Consider the following 26,277-nt stretch of genomic DNA (forward strand, 5'->3'; position numbering starts at 1 on the left):
ATCATCCACCCCACCGCTGGGAACAGTTATGTGATTGATGTTAGATGGGAAGATGGGAGCACATACCTGACTGTGTGGCTGCTGATTTTGTGTATTATAACTGTCTATGGGAAATTTGGGCTTATTCCCCACAGCTACCAATTCTATAGTGTGTTCTAATTTTTTTAATTAAATTTAGATGCTGAATATGACTTACATGTTTTTGGTCTTTTTCTTTTGTAACTTTTGTGGCTTGCTGTTGAGATCATGCAAAACAGAAGCCGCGGAGACACCATCACGTGTTTCTCAACGCAAGCAATGCTGTTGAGATCAGACCTATGCCTACCGTGGCTCCCCCTTTTACAATCTGAGGCTAACATACATTAAGAAGTTCACCCATTCCACCTTCTTTATTGCTTGGTATATTTCTGCTGTCTTACACTAGATTTTTAAAGCACCACGCTGTCATTTTTTTATTTTACACCTGAAATGGTGCCACTAATCTAAGTTCCCTGAAATTAAAGTGAAGATCCATTTTGAAACTACACTTTTCCTTCCTTAAAGCACCACTCTGGCATCTTTTTTTTTATTTCAGCACTGGAGTGGCGCCATTAATCTAAGTTCCCTGCCCTAGTTTTATACTCACCAGCTGCCGTCTTCATCTGCTCCCTGTGCGGCCCCGGTTGGTCTTCTGTAGGTTGGGACCTGCCAGATCTCTCCAGTGTTTACTGGATGAGCCGGAGGTCACCACTCAATGTAAGTGTATGAGAGCCAGAACGAGGATCTCATAGACTTACACAGAGAGCTTGTGGCTGTTATCTCTGACTTCTGGTCAGTCAGACGTTGTGGGTCACAGGATGGTGGCTCAGGACCAGAGCTGAAGATACCAGCTAGTAAGTATAATACTAGGGGCAGGAAACTTAGATTAATGTCACCGCTCCAGCTCTGAAATAAAAAAAAAAACAGCTGGAGTGGTGCTTTAAGGAAGGAAAAGTGTAGTTTCAAATTGGAGCGTCACTTTAATTTCAGGATCTGAACTAAACAGTGCGCTCATGCTATCTCTGTAAGCATGATGGACCAATGTAAGCTTACCCAGTCTACAGTCCTGGCAAAAATTAATAGACCGCTTCCAAATGTTCAGTTTGTCTGATTTTTCTCTTTATAGGTATATTTTTGAGTACAATGTAAATTGTTCTTTTAGTCTATAAACTTCTGACAACACGTCTCCGAATTTCCAAACAATAAATTTTGTATTTTTTTCTGACAAAGAAAAATGGTCAAAATGAAAAAAAAAACAGGGCTTTCAGACCTCAAATAATGCAAAGAAAACAAGTTAGGCTAGTTTCACACTAGCGTTTATGAGCGCAGCGACGGCCTGCGCACGGCCGCCACTAAGCCCCGCTCCCTGCCGCGCCCCCGCCGGTAGCGCCGCCCACCGGCGCATGACGCTGCATGCGCCCTGCGTCCCCTATCTTTATCACAGGGGGCGCAGGCCGTGCGCAGTATGCGTTTGGCGGCGCATGCGCCTTTTTGACGGTGCGCCGACGCAACCAAACTGCAGCAGGTTGCGTTTGGCACAGGTCGGCGCACCGTCAAAAGGACGCATGCGCCGCCAACCGCATACTGCGCACGGCCTGCGCCCCCTGTGATAAAGATAGGGGACGCAGGGCGCATGCAGCGTCATGCGCCGGTGGGCGGAGCTACCGGCAGAGGCGCGGCAGGGGGCGGGGCTTAGCGGCAGCCGTGCGCAGGCCGTCGCTGCGCTCATAAACACTAGTGTGAAACTAGCCTTAGTAATCATTTAGAAACAACAATACTAATGTTTTAACTCAGGAAGAGTTCAGAAATCAATATTTTGTGGAATAACCATGATTTTTAAAAACTTCTTTCATGCGTCTTGGCATGCCTTCCACCAGTCTTTCACACTGCTTCTGGCACAAAAATTTAAGCAGTTCTTTTTTGTTTGATGGCTTGTGACTATCCATCATCCTCTTGATTACATTCCAGAGGTTTTCAATGGGGTTCAGGTCTGGAAAATGGGATGTCATTAAAGCGTTGGACTATTCCGCTTTTTATATAATGACACCTTTAATGACTAGCAAAAAATATTCCATGTGCAGATTTTTCTTTAATTATTTTATTTTATTTATATTTATTTAGTCTATTTCATGTTTCTTCTCAAGCCAAGAGCTGTGGTAGCTGATATCACACAAGAAGTAAGGTTTCTATTAGACTGAGTTCCTCTTCTCGTCGCTATTGCAAAATCAGTAAGTGGAACCTTATGCATCATATGAATCCGCATCTGCTTTACGAACACAATTCACTATTTAGCCGGTTCTATGCCTATAGGGGCATTTACTTGCTCATAAGCGAGCACTGACTTCCTATATAAAAGTTGATCAGTGCTCCATTAAAGGTCCTTTCCCACGGGCCAAGACAAACTGGGAACAGAACGATTGTTTTCCGGCATAAATTATCCTATCAGCCAAAAAAACAATCATTTTGCGTTTTTGTGAACTATCATTTATTGATTATTTGCATGCGTAAATGGACATTAATTGCAGTTTGCAAAATGTTTTACATAATATGTTTACTATGTATCAGTTGAAAGCACCCTCTAAGATTGGAAGGGTTAGTTTGCAGACTAAATTAAGTAGATGTTATGCAGAATTATTAGTAGATGTCCTGTAGTCTAAATCCCGCTCCGACCTCCAAGTCCACAAGTCATTGTTTAAGGCCTGTTTCACACTTACGTTTTTTTGTGTCAGTCGGGAGCCACCAAAAAGGCGGAGAACGGATCCGTGGTAGTTGAAACACCAACGGGAGCCACCGGACCGTTGGTGTGACGGGATCCGCCGATGTAGTAAAGTTAAAGGAACCGCATACCTGAAAAAATAAGTACAGCCGATGTAACGGGAGCCGCGAGAAGAGAGCGGGCATCTCGCGGGAGGCGAAGGTGCCGAGAGCGGGCATCTCGCGTGACGCGAAGGTGAAGCAAAGGTGATGAGAGCGGGCATCTCGTGGGGCGCGCAGGTGACGCGAAGGTGATGAGAGCGGGCATCTCGCGGGACGCGAAGGTGATGAGAGCGGGCATCTCGCGGGACGCAGCCAGAACGGATTTAAGGATTAATTTTCCGCCCAAGGCAAGTTTACCGGGCATGCGCAGTCACAAAAGCGGATCCGGCCAACACAAAAAAAGTTTCATTGTCCGTCCTGTCCGCTCAGCGGACGCAAAAATCATGGCGGATCCGTACAAAATCAGATCCAACGGATGCCCATCCGTCAAGATGCGCCGATAATGCAAGTCAATGGGGAAAAAAACAGATCCACCAAGAAAAATGGCGGATCCGTTTTTTTTGCAAAACGGCGGATTTTGACTGATGGAGCCAAACGGATGTGTGAAACAGGCCTAAGTTGCATTATTTTCTTTATCTTCAGCGTGCATAGACATAGTAGACTCATTCATACATATCTCATGATGTTTAAGCAGATCATTCACAGCAAACAGTCATATGTGCATCCATATTTGTTTGCCCGCAGGTGGATTAGTGGAGGGATCAGACAGATTGTTATTAACCTGATAATCCAAGGCTGCAGATAGAAACAGTGTAACCTCCATAAAGACAGTTTCATAGTCATTTATTCCGTGCGAGCCTCCCTTTCCTGTATATGATACATAGTGTGACCCTGGATTGGATCTGATACATCCCTTGTTATAAGATAAGGAACATGTTACTTGTTGAGAACAGTTTTATGATTACACCATTGTAAACCCAACTAGTACCTTCTATATAGCACATTATCAACTCACAGGTTTTTTTTTTTATTCATAGGTCATATATACCAAAATAATAAAATTATTTGTTTACAAGTGTGTAACAAAGGGTCTCTTGGGTCACAACAGGGCTATTAAAAAAATCGCACACCTGTTCCTCCCTGACCTTCCTCAAAACTGCTGGAATCATCATTAACAGAGAAAAAGCATAGGCCAGGTCGAAGTCCCAGGGAATCTGAAAGGCATTCACTGCGTGGGGTTTTTCTTCTGGATTTGGAGAGCAGAATCTTCATGCTTTCCTGTTTTGTGTGTGCGCGAACAGATCTATGCTTTGCTGACCGCCACAGATCTACATTGTGCTGGAATATCCTCTGGTTTAGTGCCCATTCTCCTTGTCTTTGCTGGTTCCGACTTAGAAAATCTGCTCTGCTGTTTTTCTTCCCCTTTATATGCAATGCTGTTAGTATCAAAAGGTATTGCTCTGCAATCTGAAAAATCTCCGTCGCTACCACTCTCAGAGAGCGGGATCTCGTACCCCCTTGATGGTTGATGTAGGCTACTGCTGTTCAATTATCCAACAGAATACAAACATGATGCCATTGAAGGGATGAAAGACATTTTTCTATTTGATACATTTTGCCAATAGCTCTTTCTTGTTCAAAGAACATTCCCTGTTGCTTCCTGACCAGATGCCCTGGACCACACAGTCCAACAGTGAAATGATCATCTTTGGAGAAAGATTCATTTTTCCCTTCAAAGAGCCTCTGACCTTTTTTTCGCCTATCAGTATGTCTTGCTGCAGTTGTCTGGAATGTAACTGAGACTGCTGGAATACATGAAGTCATGGTCCCTAGTAGTGACATTGCCTCCCTGAGAGTCATGTTGGGTTTTCCCACTGCTGCTGAGAATAGGGCCATTACCATGCCTATCTCCGGTAGGAGAAATGTCTGGTTTACTGAGTGCAAAATAAGACCTAAGAAAGAATGAACTCTCAGTGGCTCCAGTCTTGACTTTTTTAGGTTTAGAAGCCAACCCAATCTTCTAGGATGGCCTTGACCCTTACCAGCTGACAAATGGAGTGCTCTATCTACCTGCCCACTACCAGAAAATCGTCCAAGTATGGAATTGTTAGGGTATCTTATTCCTGGAGATGCGCCGTCACTTCCGCTATGATTTTTATTAATACAATGGACAGACCAAAGGGTAAGGCCGGAGTCACACACAACGTATAAAAATGCGGTCCCTTTTACACAGACGAGAATCACAGAAATGTTCCCTGAACAGTAATCCGTATGTCATCCGTGTGCAATGCGAGGATACGATTTTCTCACAAAAATAAAGGGAACACTTAAACAACAGAATATAACTCCAAGTAAATCAAACTTCTGTGGAATCAAACTGTTCACTTAGGAAGCAACACTGATTGACAATCAATTTCACATGCTGTTGTGCAAATTGAATAGACAACAGATTGAAATTATTGGCAATTATCAAGACACCCTCAATAAAGTAGTGCTTCTGCAGGTGGGGGGACCACAGACCACATCTCAGTACCAATGCTTTCTGGCTGATGTTTTGGTCACTTTTGAATGTTGGTTGTGCTTTCACACTCGTGGTAGCATGAGACGGTCTCTACAACCCACCCAAGTGGCTCAGGTAGTGCAGGTCATCCAGGATGGCACATCAATGCAAGCTGTGGGAAGAAGGTTTGCTGTGTCTGTCAGCCTAGTATCCAGAGGCTGAAGGCGCTACCAGGAGACAGACCAGTACACCAGGAAACTTGGAGGGGGCCGTAGGAGGGCAACAACCCAGCAGCAGGACTGCTACCTCAGCCTTTGTGCAAGGAGGAACAGGAGGAGCACTGCCAGAGCCCTGCAAAATGACCTCCAGCAGGCCACAAATGTGCATGTGTCTGCACAAACGGTTAGAAACCGACTTCATGAGGATGGTCTGAGTGCCCAATGTCCACAGATGGGGGTTGTGCTCATAGCCCAACACCATGCAGAATATTTGGCACTTGCCACAGAACACCAGGATTGGCAAATTCGCCACTGGTGCCCTGTGCTCTTCACAGATGAAAGCAGGTTCACACTGAGCACATGTGACAGATGTGACAGAGTCTGGTGATGCCGTGGCGAGCGATCTGCTGCCTGCAACATCCTTCAGCATGACCAGTTTGGCAGTGGGTCAGTAATGGTGTGGAGTGGCATTTCTTTGGAGGGCTACACAGCCCTCCTTGTGCTCGCTAGAGGTAGCCTGACTGCCATTAGGTACCAAAATGACATCCTCAGACCTCTTGTGAGACCATATGCTGGTGCGGTTGGCCCTGGGTTCCTCCTAATGCAGGACAATGCCAGAACTCATGTGGCTGGAGTTTGTCAGCAGTTCCTGCAAGATGATGGCATTGAAGCTATAGACTGGCTCGCCCTTTCCCCAGACCTGAATCTGAGCACATCCGAGACATCATGTCTCGCTCCATCCATCGTCACGTTGCACCACAGACTGTCCAGGAGTTGGCAGATGCTTTAGTCCAGGTCTGAGAAGAGATCCCCCCCCAGGAGACCATCCTCCGCCTCACCAGGAGAATGCCCAGGCATTGTAGGGAGCTCATACAGGCACGTGGAGGCCACATACACTACTGAGCATTATTTCCTTGTCTTGTAGCATTTCCACTGAAGTTGCATCAGCCGGTAACTTGATTTTCCACTTTTATGTTTTCTTGTTCTCAACGCATGCCATTATATAATGAATAAAGATTTGCAGTTGCAATATTTCATTCAGTGATATCTACGATGTGGTATCTTAGTGTTCCCTTTATTTTTTTGAGCAGTGTATATATAATATTTACATTTCATACAGAGCTAGATAGCAGAATAGCCAATAATTGTCAGAGCTGACAAAGAACACATGCAGTGTTCGAAACGCGTAGCTGCGTTACCGCTAATTGTCTGCGGGATGCTGATCTTAACTTTTTTTTTCAATAAATAGCCTTTTTTTATCAGCTGGACTTTTCCTTTTTCTACCACGCTGTAATCCATCTCAAGGGGTTAAATAGTTTACAACCGGTATATCCTTTTAGATGACTAGGGTAATGGACCTTTTTTTTCTCAATTTTTTTCCATCTGGATCTTCTCATTAAAGGGAACCTGTCAGCAGAATTGTGCTCAGCAACCTACACACAGTGTCAGGTCAGCGCCGTTATACTGATTAAAATGATATCTTGGTTGATGTAGTCCGTCTTATAGTTGTCGTTTATTCTGTATTTTCAGTTTTGAGTTAATGATATTCTTGTGCTCCGGGGTGGCCTGTGGGAGGGTCATCTGGTTATCAAGAACCCTGCTGCAGACTTACAGCAGGAGTCTGTGCATGTGTTACGGAAGGACAGAGAGTGTGTGAGAAGCGCTGCGGTGAGGTAACCTGCCGGAGTGCATGACCTGAGACAGGTGACCACCGGGGGAGTGGCCAGAGGCGGAGCCAGACACCGAGTAGCAGCGGTGACTGGTGAAGCCAGAGAGTAGTCTGAACATGCCGAAGTCAAGCCGGGAGGTCGATAAAGTTTTTCACAAACTGCAATGGATCCGTCGAGCCGACGGATTGTGACTGACGGCAAAAACTGATGTGTGAAAGGGGCCTTAGACAATCACTGCCCTGCTCTGCACTGATGAAGGCAAGAACCCAGAAACAATACTGTGTACAGATGGGGGTCTTGCATACTGATTTACAGTTTCATGAGTTGCATTTATCAGCAGATATTCAAATCAGCCAGAAATCATAAAGCCTTTAAGCCAACATACTGCTTTGTGTCTAACAAAAACGTACAAGTATAAAAGAGTTTAACCCCTTTCTGCCATCCGACGTACTATCCCGTCCATGGGACCTGGGCCCCTATGCCCATGGACGGGATAGTACGTCTAGAGCGATCAGCGGCGCCCACGTGGTGAGCGCCGCTGATCGCGGCCGGGTGTCAGGGCCTTCGGGGGCCTTCGGGGGCCTGAGGCCTGAGGAAGCTGGCTTCCTCAGTGCCTGCAAAGCGCAGGCATGAGGAAGCCTTCTGCAGTGCCTGTGTCAGATCGCTGATCTGTCACAGTGATCTGTGATGTGACAGATCAGCGATCTGTCACAGGACAGTGATGTCCCACCTGGGACTATTTAATAAAGTAAAAAAAAAATAAAAAAAACTGTTAAAATAATTAAAAAAAAAATCGCCAAATAAGTTAGAAAAAAAAAAAAATATTCCCCCAATAAATCCATTTTTTGGAAATAATAAAAAAAAAACAATAAAAGTACACATATTAGGTATCGCCGCGTCCGTAATGACCCGCCCTATAAAACTGTCCCATAGTTAACCCCTTTAGTGAACCCCTTAAAAAATAAAAATAAAAAACGAAGCAAAAAATAATGATTTATTAACATACCGCCAAACAAAAAGTGTAATAACGTGCGATCAAAAAGACGCATATAAATATCCATGGTACCGCTGAAAATGTCATCTTGTCCCGCAAAAAACGAGCCGCCACACAGCATCATCAGCGAAAAAATAAAAAAGTTATAGCTCGCAGAATAAAGCGATGCAAAAATAATTATTTTTTATATAAAATAGTTTTCATTGCATAAAACCGACAAAAACATAAAAAAACGACCTAAATGAGGTATCGCTGTAACCGTACTGACCCGAAGAATAAAACCGCTTTATCAATTTTGCCGCACGCGGAACGGTGTAAACGCACCCCCCCAAAAGAAATTCATGAAACGCTGGTTTTTGTTCATTCTGCGTCCCAAAAATAGGAATAAAAAGCGATCAAAAAATGTCACGTGCCCGAAAATGGTACCAATAAAAACGTCAACTCGTCCCGCAAAAAATAAGACCTCACATGACTCGGTGGGTCAAAATACGGAAAAATTATAGCTCTCAATATGTGGTGATGCAAAAACTATTTTTACAATAAAAAGCGTCTTTTAGCGTGCGACAGCTGCCAAATATTAAAACCGCCATAAATAGTAAATCAAACCCCCCGATATCACCCCCTTAGTTAGGGAAAAATAATAAAATTAAAAAAAAAGTATTTATCTCCATTTTCCCATTAGGGTTAGGGCTAGGGTTAGGGCTAGGGTTAGGGTTAGGGTTAGGGCTAGGGTTAGGGCTAGGGTTAGGGCTAGGGTTAGGGCTCAGATTAGGATTAGGGGTGTGTTGGGGTTAGGGTTGGAGTTATAATTGGGGGGTTTCCACTGTTTGGGCACATCAGGGGCTCTCCAAATGCAACATGGCGTCTGATCTCAATTCCAGCCAATTCTGAGTTGAAAAAGTCAAATGGTGCTCCTTCCCTTCCAAGCTCTGCCATGCGCCCAAACAGTGTTTTACCCCCACATGTAGGGTATCAGCCTACTCAGGACAAATTGCAAAACAATTTTTGGGGTCCAATTTCTCCTGTTACCCTTAGGAAAATAAAAAATTGGGGGCAAAAATATCATTTTTGTGGAAAAAAATGATTTTTTTATTTTCACGTCCGAGTATTATAAACTTCTGTGAAGCACTTGGGGGTTCAAAGTGCTCACCACACATCTAGATAAGTTCCGTGGGGGGTCTAGTGTCCAAAATGGGGTCACTTGTGGGGAGTTTAAATAGTTTAGGTACATCAGGGGCTCTCCAAACGCACATGACACCCGCAGACCATTCCATCAAAGTCTGCATTCCAAAATGTCACTGCTTCCCTTCCGAGCCCCGACGTGTGTCCATACAGTAGTTTTCTCCCACATATGGGGTGTCAGCGTACTCAGGCCAAATTGGACAACAACTTTTGGGGGTCCAATTTCTCCTGTTACCCTTGGGAAAATGAAAAAATTGGGGACTAATTGATCATGTTTCTGGAAAAAATACGATTTTTTTATTTTCATGCCCTGGCATTATAAACTTCTGTGAAGCCCTTGGGGGTTCAAAGTGCTCACCTCACATCTAGATAAGTTCCTTAGTGGGTCTAGTTTTCAAAATGGGGTCATTTGTGGGGGGTTTCCACTGTTTAGGTACATTAGGGGCTCTCCAAAGGCAACATGACACCCGCAGACCATTCCATCAAAGTCTGCATTCCAAAACGTCACTACTTCCCTTCCGAGCCCCGACGTGTGCCCATACAGTAGTTTTCTCCCACATATGGGGTATCAGCATACTCAGGACAAATTGGACAACAACTTTTGGGGTCCAATTTCTCCTGGTACCCTTGGGAAAATAAAAAAATGGTGACTAAAAGATCATGTTTGTGGAAAAAATACGAATTTTTTATTTTCACGCCCGGACGTTATAAACTTCTGTGAAGCACTGGGGGGTTCAAAGTGCTCACCACACATCTAGATAAGTTCCTTGGGGGGTCTAGTTTACAAAATGGTGTCATTTGTGGGGGGTTTCCACTGTTTAGGTACATTAGGGGCTCTCCAAAGGCAACATGACACCTGCAGACCATTCCATCAAAGTCTGCATTCCAAAACGTCACTACTTCCCTTCCGAGCCCCGACGTGTGCCCATACAGTAGTTTTCTCCCACATATGGGGTATCAGCATACTCAGGACAAATTGGACAACAACTTTTGGGGTCCAATTTCTCCTGGTACCCTTGGGAAAATAAAAAAAATGGTGACTAAAAGATCATGTTTGTGGAAAAAATACGAATTTTTTATTTTCACACCCGGGCATTATAAACTTCTGTGAAGCACTGGGGGGGTCAAAGTGCTCACCACACATCTAGATAAGTTCCTTAGGGGGTCTAGTTTCCAAAATGGTGTCATTTGTGGGGGGTTTCCACTGTTTTGGTACATCAGGAGTTTTCCAAACGCGACATGGTGTCCGATCTCAATTCCAGCCAAAAACGTCAAATGGCGCTGCTTCCCTTCCGAGCTCTGCCATGCGCCCAAATAGTGGTTTACCCCCACATGTGGGGTATCAGCGTACTCAGGACAAATTGCACAATAACTTTTACGGTCCTGTTACCCTTGGAAAAATAAGAATTGAGGGTGAAAAGATCATTTTTGTGGAAAAAATATGATTTTTTAATTGTATGGCTTTATGTTATAAACTTCTGTGAAGCCCATGGGGGTTCAAAGTTCTCACCACACATCTAGATAAGTTCCTTAGGGGGTCTAGTTTCCAAAATGGTGTCATTTGTGGGGGGTTTCCACTGTTTTGGTACATCAGGGGTTTTCCAAACGCGACATGGTGTCCGATCTCAATTCCAGCCAAAAACGTCAAATGGCGCCGCTTCCCTTCCGAGCTCTGCCATGCGCCCAAATAGTGATTTACCCCCACATGTGGGGTATCAGCGTACTCAGGACAAATTGCACAATAACTTTTAGGGTCCTGTTACCCTTGGGAAAATAAAAATTGGGGTGAAAAGATCATTTTTGTGGAAAAAATATGATTTTTTAATTGTACCTCTGTACGTTATAAACTTCTGTAAAGCCCTTGTGGGTTCAAAGTTCTCACCACATATCTAGATAAGTTCCTTGGGGGGTCTAGTTTCCAAAATGGGGTCACTTGTAGGGGGTTTCCACTGTTTAGGTACATCAGGGACTCTCCAAACGTGACATGGCGTCCAATCTGAATTCCAGCCAATTTTGCATTGAAAAAGTCAAACGGCGCTCCTTCCATTCTGAGCTCTGCCATGCACCGAAACAACCCAATAACTTTTGCAGTCCAATTTCTCCTGTTACCCTTGGTAAAATAAAAAAAATTGAACCTGAAGTATTTTTTTTATGAAAAAAAGTTAGATGTTCATTTTTTTTTAAATAACCCAAAAAATTCCTGTGACGAACCTAAAGGGTTAATAAACTTCTTGAATGTGGTTTTGAGCACTTTAAGGGGTGCAGTTTTTAGAATGGTGTCACTTTTGGGTATTTTCTATCATATAGACCCCTCAAAGTGGCTTCAAATGTGATGTGGTCCTAAAAATAAAATGGTGTTGTAAAAATGAGAAATCGCTGGTCAACTTTTAACCCTTATAACTTCCTAACAAAAAAAAATTTTGGTTCCAAAATTGTGCTGATGTAAAGTAAACATGTGGGAAATGTTAGTTATCAAGTTTTTTGTGTGACATATTTCTCTGTGATTTAAGGGCATAAAAATTCAAAGTTGGAAAATTGCGAAATTTTCAAAATTTTCGCCAAATTTCCGTTTTTCTCACAAATAAACGCAAGTTATTTGAATGAAATTTTACCACTAACATGAAGTACAATATGTCACGAGAAAACAATGTCAGAATCACCGGGATCCATGGAAGCGTTCCAGAGTTATGACCTCATAAAGGTACAGTGGTCAGAATTGTAAAAATTGGCCCGGTCATGAACGTGCAAACCACCCTTGGGGGTGAAGGGGTTAAAGTCCACCCTTCAAGGGTACCCCCAGAATTACTTTGTTTATGTGGGAACCTTTTAATCAGTTCAAGGCATATATTGATCAAATCTACAAGACTAAGGTGCAGGCTCAATGCTGTGCTCAGGAACATCTGTCTACTTAACCCTTCTAGGATTTAATGTTACCCAAACTGCAAAACCTCAGCATGTGCACAGCTTCTTTACTGCTTTTATCCGGGATTAAAAAAAAAGTGTTGTTTTTTTCCCCAGAAGCAGTGGCACTGCTGTCCATGGCTTGTTTTCCTATTGCGGGTTATGAGGCAACAAGAGTGCCACTGTTTCTTAAAACAAAAATAGACGTCTCATTTTGATCTTGGTCCATCCCTTTATTGGGCACCGTGCTACAGCTAATATTGTTTCTATCAGCCAAAATAAATGTTTTGCATTATGCACAATATACTAGAATAATATAGCATAAAATATTTTCCGACATGTTCCTTTTATGGTAAATAGTATAACCATGATTATACTCACAACACACTAATTGTATCTAGATGACTCTTACGTAAATGCCGAAGTCCTTGATGTGTGATACTCACATCCTAGCATGTGATGCTCAAGGGTTTTTTCATCTCGATCAACAGTAACATGATTGTTATGCCAGGGCCAGAAAGTACAAAGCGGTTGTTGAAGAAGACACTGACATTACACAGACCCCAAACAAACAGTCCCATGTCCCACATATGTGTTGTCTTCCAGATCGGGGTAACCAGCGGTCAAGTATCCAGATTACAATGCCGAGCCTTTCACATCACACACAAGTACAAGGAAAACGTACCTCTTTTTACGTTATAGTTTTTGTTTGATTTTGTAATTAATGCTAATAGATTCTTACAGCTAAACCTGCATATTTTCACAGTAGAATGACGACTTGTTATTAAAGTGAAACCCTACTAGAATTTTTTTTTTGTGTAATCTAGTCGGCCAGTTCAAAATCACCCTGCTCTGTAACCTTTCTACTATTGCTACCTTTTTAGTTTGTTTTCTCTGTGTAATATAGCAGAAAAAAAAAATCTGAATGGTGTTGTCCATTACTAGAAAAACCTCTTATCGATCTGACTGCTGCCTTGAAAACAAAAACACTTGCGTATGCTCATCTCCTGTGCCGGCGCCATTCCAGTGGGGTCTCACATGTGGTTTATATGTCATGTGAGCCCTGTGATCAGTCAGCGCTGGCGTCACTGTCACCCACCTTCGGATGTATTAGTAATCAAGAGGAAGTGAGCAGCCAAGAAATACTTGTATTTTTTTAGGCGTTTTTTGATGCGCTTTTTATGCTGGTTTTTGGGACATGATGAAAAAACACTGAAATGATTGACATGCTGTGTTTTTTTTAAAAGATACCAAAGGTCAAAAAATGCAAGCAAAATAAACAGCACTCTATGAATGAGATTTTATAAATCTAATTAATTTTGCTCTTTATTGCCGTGGTTTTTTTTCCCACATGAAAAAACGCATCTACAGGGCTACGTGTGAACAAGCCTTTAAAAGAATGGGCAACTGCAAGCACGCTGCAGCTGCAATACCTATATATATATATGCAAACGCTATGCAATAGCAAACATCATACACATAAGTTCCATTATTGCTAAAGAAGTAGGAATGAAAGGTTTTAGCTCGATAATGAAGATGACGGGGAGTACATGTTAGACTAGGTGCAGGGATCTTGGGTTATTAGCACCACTCCAGCCCTGAAACCAGTCTTGGATAGGTGGGTAGTTAGTGCTGAGGCCTTCTTTCCTAATGCACCATGCAAAAGTCTACAAATTGGCAAGTGCTAACTATAGTAATAATACAAACGCAGGTGCAAGCACGATGTGCCTCCAATACAAAGACATATATACAAGAACCATGTAACAGCATCCACTACTGTGGAATACATGAGATGAGCTACTGCTACACAGTGAGGTGAGCGGCATACCCCACTCCTAATATACCTCATTCCCAATCACTGCAATAGGACTGAGCTGACGGGAGCTGTTGACCCAGGCACATCCGTGAAGAGACGGAGCAGTGTCTGGTACACAGCGTAGGGAACACAGTCTCTTCATGCAGTAAATTGGCATGGGTTGTCAGAGTTGGACCCCCACTGCTTTGTCATTGATGGCAAATAATTAGGCCCCTTTAATAGTGATTTAATTGAAAGTTTGTAGACTGTATATTTGCAATGCGGCACCTATATGTAATTGCTTGGGCTGGCTGTAGATTTTCAGACAAGCTCCTACTGTGCCACTTCTGGTCTTTGAAGGGCATGTCTGTATGAAACATGGCAAAGCATTGTGCCATTGGCAATGAAAGGAGAGGATCTTAGCTGCCTTGTCAAAGGGAACATTCTCCTTGGATACAATATTCGCACAACAGGGTGCTGTTTGGAGAGCCTCATTGTGAACTTTAATTATTAGCATTGATTCTTAATATACTATAGTTTACAGATCTGGTATTTTTTCTGTCTTATGTTATTTAATAATAATAATAATAATTATTATTAATAATAAATGTTTTAAAGCGAATCTATCAGTAGGATCAGCAATCTTAAGCAGTCTATATGGGCATGTAGGTCATAGGAAGCTGAATATAATGATAAATTGATATCTGTGATCCGATGTTCTTATTCCAGAGATACACAAGTTTTTCTTATATGTAAATGAGCTGTTAAGGTATATGGGCCGGACATAGAGCTACATGAGCATCTGCCCCCAGAGTTTATTTTAAGTAAGGCTGTGTGTGATTATACCGGACACATCTGCAGATTCCTCTCAGCTTCAGCTTCCATCTCACAGGCAGACAGGGTTGCAATAGTGTTGCAATACAGCAGAGCTGTGAGATCTGCAGCTACCAACGTGTTTATTATGACACAAAGTTCAGTTCTACTGTCCTATGTTCGTTACATTTCTCACACTGGTAACTGCCCCTCATTTATAATATCTGGAGGCAGAGTCCAATGCAGCAGTGTTCGGCCCATATATCTTCACAGCTTTGCGCATAAAAAAAATAGGGAATAAAACATTCAATCCCAAATATAAAAGTATCATGTTATCCAGCTTCCTATGAGCTACATGCATATATGGATGGCGTAAGAGGTTTGCTCCCACTGACAGATTCCCTTAATTAAGCAAAGAATCCAGAGCATCATAATGTACCATTTATTAATATGTAGATGAACAAAGATGCAATGTGGCCTCTTTCACACATCAGTTTTATGCCATCGGTCACAATCCGTCGTTTTTTGAAAAAAAAAATGGATCCAGCGACTGATGCTGTTGGATCCGTTTTTTTCTCATAGACATGTATTAGCGACTGATTGTGACGGATGGCCGCACATTTCATCCGTCGTTCAACGGATCCGTCAGAAATTCTTTGTCCGTCAGCCGGAGACGACGGACAGAGTAACGTTTTTTGTCTACGTTGAAAAGTTGGACAGCGACGGATCCCGCACCATCCGTCGTTGGCTATAATGGAAGCCTATGGTTGCAGGATCCGTCGCTGTCCGTCAAAAGGCTGAATCCGGCAACGGATTCCATTTTTTAAAACTGAGCATGCCCGGAATAATTTCTATTGCTTTAATTTAACCCCTACAGCTGCTGCGACGGATCCGTCAAGAAAAAGGGATCCGTCGCATCAGTTTTTCACAGTCTGCGCAGGATCCGTTTTTTTCAAACTTTGACGGATTGCGACTGATTGTAAAAAACTGATGTGTGAAAGAGGCCTTATCCTTATGTACGGATGGGAACAAAATCTTCATGGTTGACTCTTGGCTGATTGTGCTATCAGTTTTCCTCCAACTTTTACAGAAGAGCTGTAGGGAACTAAGCCTGACCACACAATATATATGAACACCCTTACTGGTTAGATTGGCTCTATCAGTATGAAGTGTAAAGAGATTTTAGTGATCAGGAACCTGCAATGCATTAGCCATCAAACATTTTTAATTGTGCGATTTTTGTTCATTCCAAAAGTTATTTCCCTACACACACACTCATTGGAAGCCGATGGAAATTGACACGTGAAAGCAGTGGGATGCTGCCATTGAGCTCAATGGGGACATTGTTGTATGATGGAAGTGTGTTGTTTCCAGTAGTTTTTTTTCTGATATCAGGCGATAGTGGTGGGAAAATAAAGTAAATTCATTTCTGTTTTCCATAGGTTTTACTTTATTTTTATGTGCACAAAAGACCCCTAAAATACGGTGTAGCTTTTTTTTCCCCTTCTTGTAATCCTTATTTTTATATATTGGACACATTTTTTTTTTTATGGAGGTGGGTCTCGTAACAGCGATTTGGAAGTGCTTCCTGAAGATGGGAGTTACCTTTTCAAAGTACCAACTTAGCAGGGATAGTTTCTGAGAATTGAAGCGTTCATTGACGATATTAGGCCCCTTTTCACAGTCTTGCACATAATATGACCCATTTACTTACCAGGAATTGTTCTTAGCCTGCCTCACATTTTAATTTGACGATTGCCATATGGGGACACATTAGCACACGGCTCAAACGTTACGCCAGTATTAAAAAATGCCCCCTCATTGTGCAATTCTTTATGTATGCAAAAAACTTACATGTGATTCCCAGTTTGTTAAAACGACCTCCTTCAATATTACTTTATCATTTCAAGTCAAAGAGCAGTAAATGTTTATGAATTATTTATTTCAAGGCTTCTAATAGACTTAATGGTCTTGGAGTATCCTTTAGTAAATCCCCAGTTATTTTAAGTGCATGGAACTAAATATGTTTGCTTTTGTCCTGGAATTTATTACTTTTTGTCTCTTGCTCTAATAATAACACTTACGTTTTCATCCAATTCTTTTGCAACCTCCTTCCAGAACTAGAATCCATTAGACTATTGTAATGACCAAATTATAGCCAAAGTGTGGGTTTACCAGCCACATTGCCTAATTACATTTAGTGCATCATCGCTAATGCAGTACATACAGGTGCATCTCACAAAATTAGAATATCACATTATCAATATCATCAATGATGGTTTTGGGAGCCATGTCATCTGCTGGTGTAGGTCCACTGTGTTTTATCAAGACCAAAGTCAGCGCAGCCGTCTACCAGGAAATTTTAGAGCACTTCATGCTTCCCTCTGCCAACAAGCTTTTGGAGATGGAAATTTAATTCTCCACACTGCCAAAAGTGCCAATATCTGGTTTAAAAACAACAGTATCATTGTGCTTGATTGGCCAGCAAACTCGTCTGACCTTAACCCCATAGAGAATCTATGGGGTATTGTCAAGAGGAAGATGAGAGGCACCAGACCCAACAATGCAGATGAGCTGAAGGCTGCTATCAAAGCAACCTGTACTTCAATAACACCTCTGCAGTGCCACAGGCTGATCACCTCCATGCCACGCCGCATTGATGCAGTAATTGATGCAAAAGGAGCCCCGACCAAGTATTGAGGGCATTTACTGAACATACATTTCAGTAGGCCAACATTTCAGATTTTAAAATAATTTTTTCAAGCTGGTGTTATAAAGTATTCTAGTTTACTGAGATAATGATTTTCAGGTATTCGTTGGCTGTAAGCCATAATCATCAACAGAAATAAACACAAAATACATCACTATTTGTAATGACTCTATATTATATAGATATATATTTTTTTTTTGATGATATTCTAATTTTGTGAGATGCTCCTGTAGGATAACGACTGCCTTATAACAACTAAGTCGCCTTGTGCTCCATGAAAAGAACTCATACTCATGTAAGCAGTCTAATAGCGGTTACGTGCACATCACTTTTTCTAATGGTGCTGATCAGAGATCAATGCTACAATTCTAGTTTAATCGATCAATGACCAGACATTTCTACCAGTTGCATTATTAAAAGTGCAGTGGACTTGTCTGTTCTATTGTAAGTTTGGGAATTCTCCATAATCTCCCTAACTGTCAAACGGGCGTATAAATCAGACTGAGATTTGAATGCAGTGCACAAACTGGCCGGCAGCCTTCCCGTCCCAATGTTACGCACATAGTTGTGGAACCACTATGCCAGCGGTCCAGGGAGATCCTGGAGGGTCATAACTAAGTGACCGCCTAGTTCTTCACTAGAGCCCCTGATGGTGTGGTTAGACTTGAACACAGGTGGACTCCAGGTGCTACTCCAGCACAGACCTCCGGAGCCACAGCAGCTGACCCCAAAAGGGAAAGGAAGCAGGACTGGCCAGGAACTGGGAAGCAGGAGGGATGCAGCTGGTAGATAGATGTTGGATCAGGCACAAGCAGGATAGGTACAGAAACACAGGACAGTCTCGGATACAGGATCACAGGTGCACGTTCAGACTGGACAGGTGAGGATAACAGTATAGGTGTGGACAAGGTGGATAAGGCTCAGGATTGGGTAGCGGCAGGACGGACTCAAGAACAAGTTGCAGACAGGATGGATAAGGTCAGAAGCAGACATGACGGAGAGGATCAGATGCAGACATGACGGAGAGTATCAGACGCAGACAGGACGGACAGGATCAGGTTCAGGGAGCACAGATACAGGGACCTTACAACTATGTAGCAGCATACACATTGATAACTAAAGTTGCTAAGGCACCTCCCAATAGGGGAGGGTGCCTTAAATATCAGGCGTCTCCAAGCTATTGGCTGGGGACGTTTTCAAAAGCGCATAACTACTCCTTTAAGTACGCCCTAAGGTCACTCCCAGGAGACCTGCGTGCCATGCGCAGGTCCTGGGGGGAAACAGACAGTGCGGGTAAGTGAATGTTCCAGTGTCTCTGCCAGGAGGAGGAAGAGGACTCATGCAGGCGTGACAGCTGCATGTCTGACTGCGCCCTGTAGACAGTCGTAGTGAGTAGTCACATATGCTGCATTATTTAAGGACTCCAGTGAGTTCATCTACATTACTATAAATGTCAGTAATCTATAGTACACAATTTCAGTTGCATGTAGACCACAAGCCAATGACAATGATGGCACAGTGTTTTAAGAGGTGTAACTTAAAGCTTCTAGGTCCCAATACAAGGTCTGCAATGAGGCTGGTCTTCTCATGTGGTTCCTAGATAGAATTGGTGCTAATCAATTCACAGTACCCAGTCCATCAGCATGTTAGTAATCTGTGGTCTCTAGATGACAGTGAGGAAAAATTCTTCCTACCTGCCAGCATCTAAGGCTACTTTCACATTTCCGTTTTGAAGCATCAGGCGCGATGCGGCGAAAAATGTAAAAACCGGATCCGGCGCCTGCTGCCACCGGATACGGCTTTTTTCCCATAGACTTACATTATCGCCCCATTGCGCCTGATGGCCATGCGGTTTGTCCGGCTTTAGCCGGAAACGGCAAAAAATGCCTGTCCGGCGTCTGCAAAAAAACGTTCCATGCAATGTTTTTTGACAGCGCCGGACCGCTTTTTTGCAGAGCGCATGCCAGAAGACTCTCTTTCCCTCTCCCTCTCCTGCACCGTATCCGGCAAAAACAGATGATCCGGCGGGCTGCGGCTTCTACCGGATCCGGTTTGATAACTTTTCGCCGCAGCCCGCCGGATTTAAAATCCGGAAATGTGAAAGTAGCCTTAGACTCCTTTGATTAGCCAGGCCTGGCATGATGTCATAGCGTGATGCACATGGGACGTTGCACCAGGCTAGTTAACCAAATGAAGAGCCACTGATGCTGTTATGTAAAAGGCGGATCTCAGGGCTCCGTTCCAGCAGCCACGGATTACTAAACTGACGTGGCCTATGGACCTGCTATGGCGAATTGGTTGTCATCAACACTAGTCCTCAGTGTAACCTTTGCACTCTCTATAGCTGCACTTGTTTGTATTAGGTTTATTAAACAATGACAATTGCTTGTTCTCTCCCCACTGGACCCACACACAGTATTATTGCTTTCACTCTTGTTTTACCAAGACAAGAGGTTGATGAACTTCATGATCTGTCACTATTCCAATATGTCAGTTCTAATGTTCTCCATCTCTAGTAATGTCCGCTGTTTGATTGCTGCAGTTCAGAAACAGATGCCAAGGAGATTGGCAGTAATAATAATCATCATTTCAGATGCCCTTTCTGCTCCTTAGACTCCAGTAGATTACAAGTGTGCGGAACAGGCTTACAGGACAGTCATGACCACATTCAGCCTACACCCTCATTCATTGTCACTAGTGTCAAAGTTAATCGAGAGGCTAAAATCGTCTGTGATTGTCTATTATTACAGGAGAACCACTCCGGATCATTCAGTCATGTCTCTGCCATTCAGGAAAGACTTTGACAAGTATAAGAATATAAATGAGGATGAAATTCTGAATAAATTATCGGAGGAAGAATTAAAGCAGTTGGAGAATGTCCTGGAGGAGCTGGACCCTGAGGTATGAGTACTGAGCCAGTAGATGCCGTGTACATTGTGTTTCTGCATCTGATGGGTGCGTGGTATCTCTCATCTCTGGGGTACCTGAGAAAAATAGGAAAGTTTGGCACTGTCAAGAGATAAAGAACTTAAAAATTGCAGGACTCACTCTCTGGTAGGGGATCTGGTGGTGCTCTACTTGTAAATGTAAGTACGAATAGTCCACATAAACTGGAAAAGAAGCAGCCACCGTCCATAAAAATGCTTTACTTTAAATCACCAATAAAATTCCATACTGTGGGATTAGTGGGATGCGGCCGTTTTGTGGTGTAACACTTTTAAAGCCTTTTTATGGATGGTGAGGTGAGTTCCACTTTTCTGGATTATATGATCAATGTTTGCTAATACTTATATCTATAGAGAATAATTCTGCCAGTTTTCCAAGTAGACCTATAAAAAATAATGTATAGATTGCCTAGACCCGAGATCTAAGCATTCAGATAGATTTTCGAAAGATAACTATTGTTTTAGTGATGAGCACAAACCCTTCAACATCTTGTGTCATTGGCAAAAAATGATTGCTGTTTTCTCAACTGTTCCAATGCAATGTAATTTTCCAGGACACTATGGAATTGGTAGGTCATTATAATAAAACCATCACTATCAATTGCACTTCTATACAGCGTTACCACGGCTTTAGTGGTGCAATATGTACCACAAGTGTATTGTTTTTAAAAACAACATGTCAGGAGTTTTAGGGTGATTAGAAGATTAGCTTGTATGCATTTTCTTAGTTGCAAGTGGATATTTCATAACCGAGAAAAGTAACTTTGAACTTTTATGCAAGTGAGGCTTCAAGTGCAACACTAGCCGAGAATCCACCTTCCCTCAGCTGTCGGCTTTCCCTCAGCTGGTAAAGAAAAGTAAGAGAGACCCCACACTGTTTTTTGTATTCAATTATTCATATGTGCAGTACACAGATGGCCGGCACTGATTACACGTCTCATCAGCGTCACCTGGTCTTGCTGATTGCAGGGAGAGCAGACGACAATGATGGGAGCTGCATTCAGCACCCAGTACCTGTGAACAGCTCTATCTGATCTGCTTTTTCCCAGGCGCCGGAATGTGTCACACTGGTGCGGCACACGGATGCCACAGATATGTTACAAACGGACATGGATAGCACCGGTACTGTTTTTTCCAGTACTGGAAATATCAGAACATATGAAAGAGGCCTGAGTATGGGCACTTAATGATGTTTACCATAGGGTATGTTCACACTGACTTTTTTTACATAGATTTTAAAGTGGATCTGCTTCCAAATGGATTTAAATAATATTTGAATACTTTTTGTCACTTGCTGCTGCAGTGTAATACAGCGCAACCTCCCCCAGAGGGTGATGGTGAGGGAAAGAGGCTGCACACACGCAGCGTAGTAAGACAGAGCAACAGCACAGATGTCACAGGTGATGAAAGAGTAGTCAGACTAGCCGAAGTCAGCAACTGTGAGGTGCAGAAGTACAAAGGGAGAAAGCAAGTGCGTAGTCAGGGACGAGCGAGAGGTCAGGACCTACCAGGAACGTGGTATCAGAAACGTAAGACGTAAGCCGTTGTCAGGGTGCAAGCCAGGGTCAAAACCGGTCAGAGAGCGAGGTATCAGAGACAGAAAACAAGAGGCAGAGTCCAGAGATCAGGCCAAGTCATACACAAGTCAGGAAGTCAGAGGCAGAATGATCACCAGTATAGGGTCAGAGGTTCTAGCCAGGAAGCATGAACTATAGCTGACACTGGCCCGCAGGCTGCAGAGGACTGAAATAGCCCCACCAGCTCCAGAACGAGGCAGAGGGGATTAACCTCCGCATGACCAGTCCAAAGAGAAGACAGCAGAAAACAAACTCTGGACTGGATCATGACACTTTTTAAGGCCTCCTTCACATGTCCGTGTTTCCAGTAAACACTGATAACACACTGATGGTAAAAACAGACACTCGAATGACACACTGATGGAAAACACCAATGATGCCCTTATCGCTTTTTCACATTTGCGTTTATATAGACAAGTGAAGGAGGCCTAATATGGATTTTGAAGTGGATCTATTTTAAAATCCATTGGAAAGTTAATTGCATTTTTATCTTGTCAATGTACCCCATATTTCCCATATACAGCAGATCAACTGGAGTCTTTTGTCACTTTGTATAATCAGTATGGCAGGAGATCAGTATAACAGAATAATAGGAAACGTGCCTGTAATTTAGGTAAATATATGCATTTTGCCTATGGCACGCACTGAACATAGACAAGTCACTTCAGCGTCATTCTGACCGTCTCATCACACACTCATGATGCAGGGCTGCCTTGATTTAATTAATACCAGTCATGTTACTTGCGAGATCTTAATTGCACAGCTTTCATTTTACATTCTCTTGGATGCTGTCTACAACTCTCCCGCATGCTGGCAGCTGTTCTTGCCGCAGAAGCCAAGAACAACACTGAAAAACTCTTTATTGACTGCAAAGTCACCTTAGCTGGGAACAAATGACTCCACCTGAAATGAAACATGTGTTGGTTTTAGGGAAGGAAAATGTGTAGACATTTCCATTCCGTCAGGTAAATGAGTAAACTCAGTTTTCTCATAATAAATTGGGACCAAAAATAGAAAGTGATATAGCTGTGTGTCTGATTCCAGATCAACACGTGTTAATCTTTAGTGCTGCCTACCAAATATCTAAAAGGATAACCCTTTTATTACCAGAGCATTCTTTTCCTAGAGAAATGAGCAGAAGATATATTCAGGGAATGTATTGGAAGCCAAGAGGTGAGATTAAAATTAAGAAACGCAAAGACCGCTCCCACTTCAAGGATGGCACAAGTGCAGACACAGACATGCCAGGGACTTGAAGTTAATTTTCTCGATACTTGGTAACCAGTGTAAGCATTGGCACAGTCTTTTATTATCTGCACTTCTTTATTTTGGTCTAAAGTTTAGTTGATATTGTGGCACAAATTTTACAGTTACACTACTAAACAGTAACATTGAGCTTGAAGATTACACTACCATACAGTGGCTTGGAGGTTGCATTACTTTACAGTGGAATTTAACCCACTCTAAAGTGACATTCAGCTTGGAGGTTACACTACTGTACAGTGGCATTTAGCTTGGAGGCTATACCACTATACAGTGGCATTGAGCTTGGAGGTTACACTACTATAAAGTGACATTCAGCTTGGAGGCTACTCTAATATAAAGTGACATTGAGCTTAGGGGTTACACTACTATAGAGTGAGATTAAGCTAGGAGTTTGCATTTCTATACAATGGCATTGAGCTTGGAGGTTACACTGCTATACAGTGGAATTGAGCTTGAAGGCTATACTACTATAGAGGGACATTGAGCTTAGAGGTTGCAATACTATACTGTGGCATTCAGCTTGGAGGTTACACTACTATACCATGGGATTGAGCTTGGAGGCTTCACTACCATAGAGTGACATTGAGCTTGGAGGTTACATTACTATACAGTGACATTGAGCTTGGAGGGTACACTACCATACGGTGACATAGAGCTTGGAGGTTACATTACTATACAGTGAAATTGAGCTTGGAGGCAACACTACCATACGGTGACATTGAGCTTGGAGGGTTCACAACTAGACAGTGGCATTGAACTTGGAGGCTACACTATTATAGAGTGACATTGAGCTTGGAGGTTACACTACTATACAGATGTATGGAGCTTGGAGGTTACACTACTATATAGTAGAATTGAGGTTGGAGGTCACATTACTATATAGTGTGTGACAAGTTCACTGGTAAAGTACTGTAGGGGAGATATGTATCACTGAGGATGTAAGCTTCAGTAATATAAACCTGTGGAAAATTCTCCAGCACACTAAGCGCTGAGAGGGTTTAATCGGCCATGTTTTTTTGGGCTGAAGAGTAGTGGGAAAAATGTTCACCATATCTTCACCACAGGGTCGTGTCTAGAAGGTAAATAGTCAGTCTACTGAATCATTCAGCGTTCAGTGTGCATGGAGACGAGAGCTCCAGAGCTGTATAAAGAGAGCTGACCCCTGTTGTCTTCCCTAAGCGGGCGGATCTCCACAGCAACATAGACTGTGCTATATGTTATTGTATTGTTTTCCCGTTATGCCAGAAAGACCATGTTTATTTTGCTGAACCTTGGTTTATGCTGTATCTTTTTTTAATAAACCAGTAGAAGACTCAAACGAGAAAGTTTCCTGTGTCTACCTCTGTGAGCAGCCGAGGAAGCCAATCTACCACAAGTGGCATGGCTTTTGGCAGTTATAGTATTTTATAGGAAAAAGCTCTATTACATAAACAGCCCAATAGCCCAACATCTTGGTGTTAAAGGTGATTAATGCAGAACACCTTGCATTAGAATACATTTTGATCAGAACACAATGGAATGCGTATTTATACATCGGGGATCATCAATATTCAGAGACACATACATTCCCAGAGGTTCTTCTGGTGCAACTCACTGTTCTTGGTCTCTCAGCACCCCCAAATTTTTTACTCAAGAGACCCACCTAGAATAGAGTGGTGTTGTCCTGGAATTATTTTGCTCGAATAATATGCCTTATAGTGCCCACATAATAGTATTCAGCAGCCACATTATAAGGGATATAATGAATTAGGAACATTTTTCCTTGTGGATATGAAACAGAGGTAACGTACAAGGGCAGATTACTATCTACTAGATGTAAATGATGATAGTGCTATTGAATGACTGCAAAAAAGAGATCTTGAAAGCCATGAGAAAAATGGCTGTACGAAGTGCATTAGAATAGTATAGAACTTGTCATCAATGACTAACATCTAATTACTGGAATCATAATATCTCCTTAATGCGTCTTAGACTAAGCCTAATATGCACAAAGCACACTAACAAATAGTGACTAGCTTTGATGAGCATAAAGCAGTCTAAAACCTTTTATTGATTTTCAGAATGCCCTATTACCTGCTGGGTTCCGACAGAAGGATCAGACAACAAAGGAAGCGTCTGGGACATTTGACAGAGAACATCTTCTGTCTTATCTGCAGAAAGAAGCCATGGAGCACCAAGACAGAGAAGACTATGTGCCCTTTACTGGGGAAAAGAAAGGTAATGGAACCAGTGCCAATAGTTCTGACCACCTGTGATCATTTACATGTGATGATGGGATTAGAGGAAACAGTAACACGATGTTTCGGCTGGAGTCACACTGCCGAATTTCTCATGCGATAATCGCATCGCATAGCACGAACTGGCCGGCACCTCTCCTGACCTGAGCATGACAGCGTGATGGATTACTATGCAGCTGTCAAGCTCAGGTCAGGAGTGCCACAGCCAGTGCGAGTTTTACGATGCGATTCTCAGACGAAAAGTACGCCAGTGTGTCTCTGCCCTTACAGTTTAAATAGGATCTGTCACCAGGTCAAAAAAGTTTTTATTTTATTCCCATTGCTCCATACTGTTCCAGACATATGGGCTTTTTTACTTCGTGCTGCATTGTGAATGTGGCACAAGTTGTACAGCCAAAGTTCTCTATGTGTCACTGCTACATCGTAGTGCAATACAATATCCTGAGGTTTACAATCCGATTGTCGCAGTACCGTCAGGATTGCAATGCGATCCTTTTTCCTTGTGTTGCACTGTTATGTAGAAGGGACGCGCGCAGTAACAAACTATGGCTGCATGACTTGTGTCGCGGCCAAAGTCGCAGTGTAGCCCTACCCTTAGACTTTCAGAAATGACATTATTAAATTTGAATTCACAAATCAATGTATCCACATCCAAAACATATAAACGGGATTCTCATCAACCCACTAACTATAT

The 26,277-nt window shown here is 42.7% G+C and overlaps 1 protein-coding gene across 2 annotated transcripts in view; it reads left to right on the forward strand.

Moving 5' to 3' along the window:
- Positions 1 to 26,277, forward strand: part of LOC141084038 (tropomodulin-2-like) — a 103,016-nt gene that overhangs the window by 13,065 nt on the left and 63,674 nt on the right. Inside the window, exons 2-3 of one of the 2 annotated variants that reach the window (XM_073568426.1) lie at positions 20,309 to 20,459; positions 25,407 to 25,563. In XM_073568426.1, coding sequence (XP_073424527.1) covers positions 20,334 to 20,459; positions 25,407 to 25,563 — 283 coding nt within the window. In that variant the 5' untranslated portion in view covers positions 20,309 to 20,333. Of the gene's footprint in view, positions 1 to 20,207; positions 20,460 to 25,406; positions 25,564 to 26,277 lie in introns of those variants that run through there. The other variant, XM_073568425.1, reaches the window with a different exon arrangement.

This window comes from Dendrobates tinctorius, unplaced genomic scaffold, assembly GCF_039654945.1.
Source record: "Dendrobates tinctorius isolate UK_male_01 unplaced genomic scaffold, ASM3965494v1 ptg000022l, whole genome shotgun sequence".
In the NCBI taxonomy this organism is placed as follows: domain Eukaryota; kingdom Metazoa; phylum Chordata; class Amphibia; order Anura; family Dendrobatidae; genus Dendrobates; species Dendrobates tinctorius.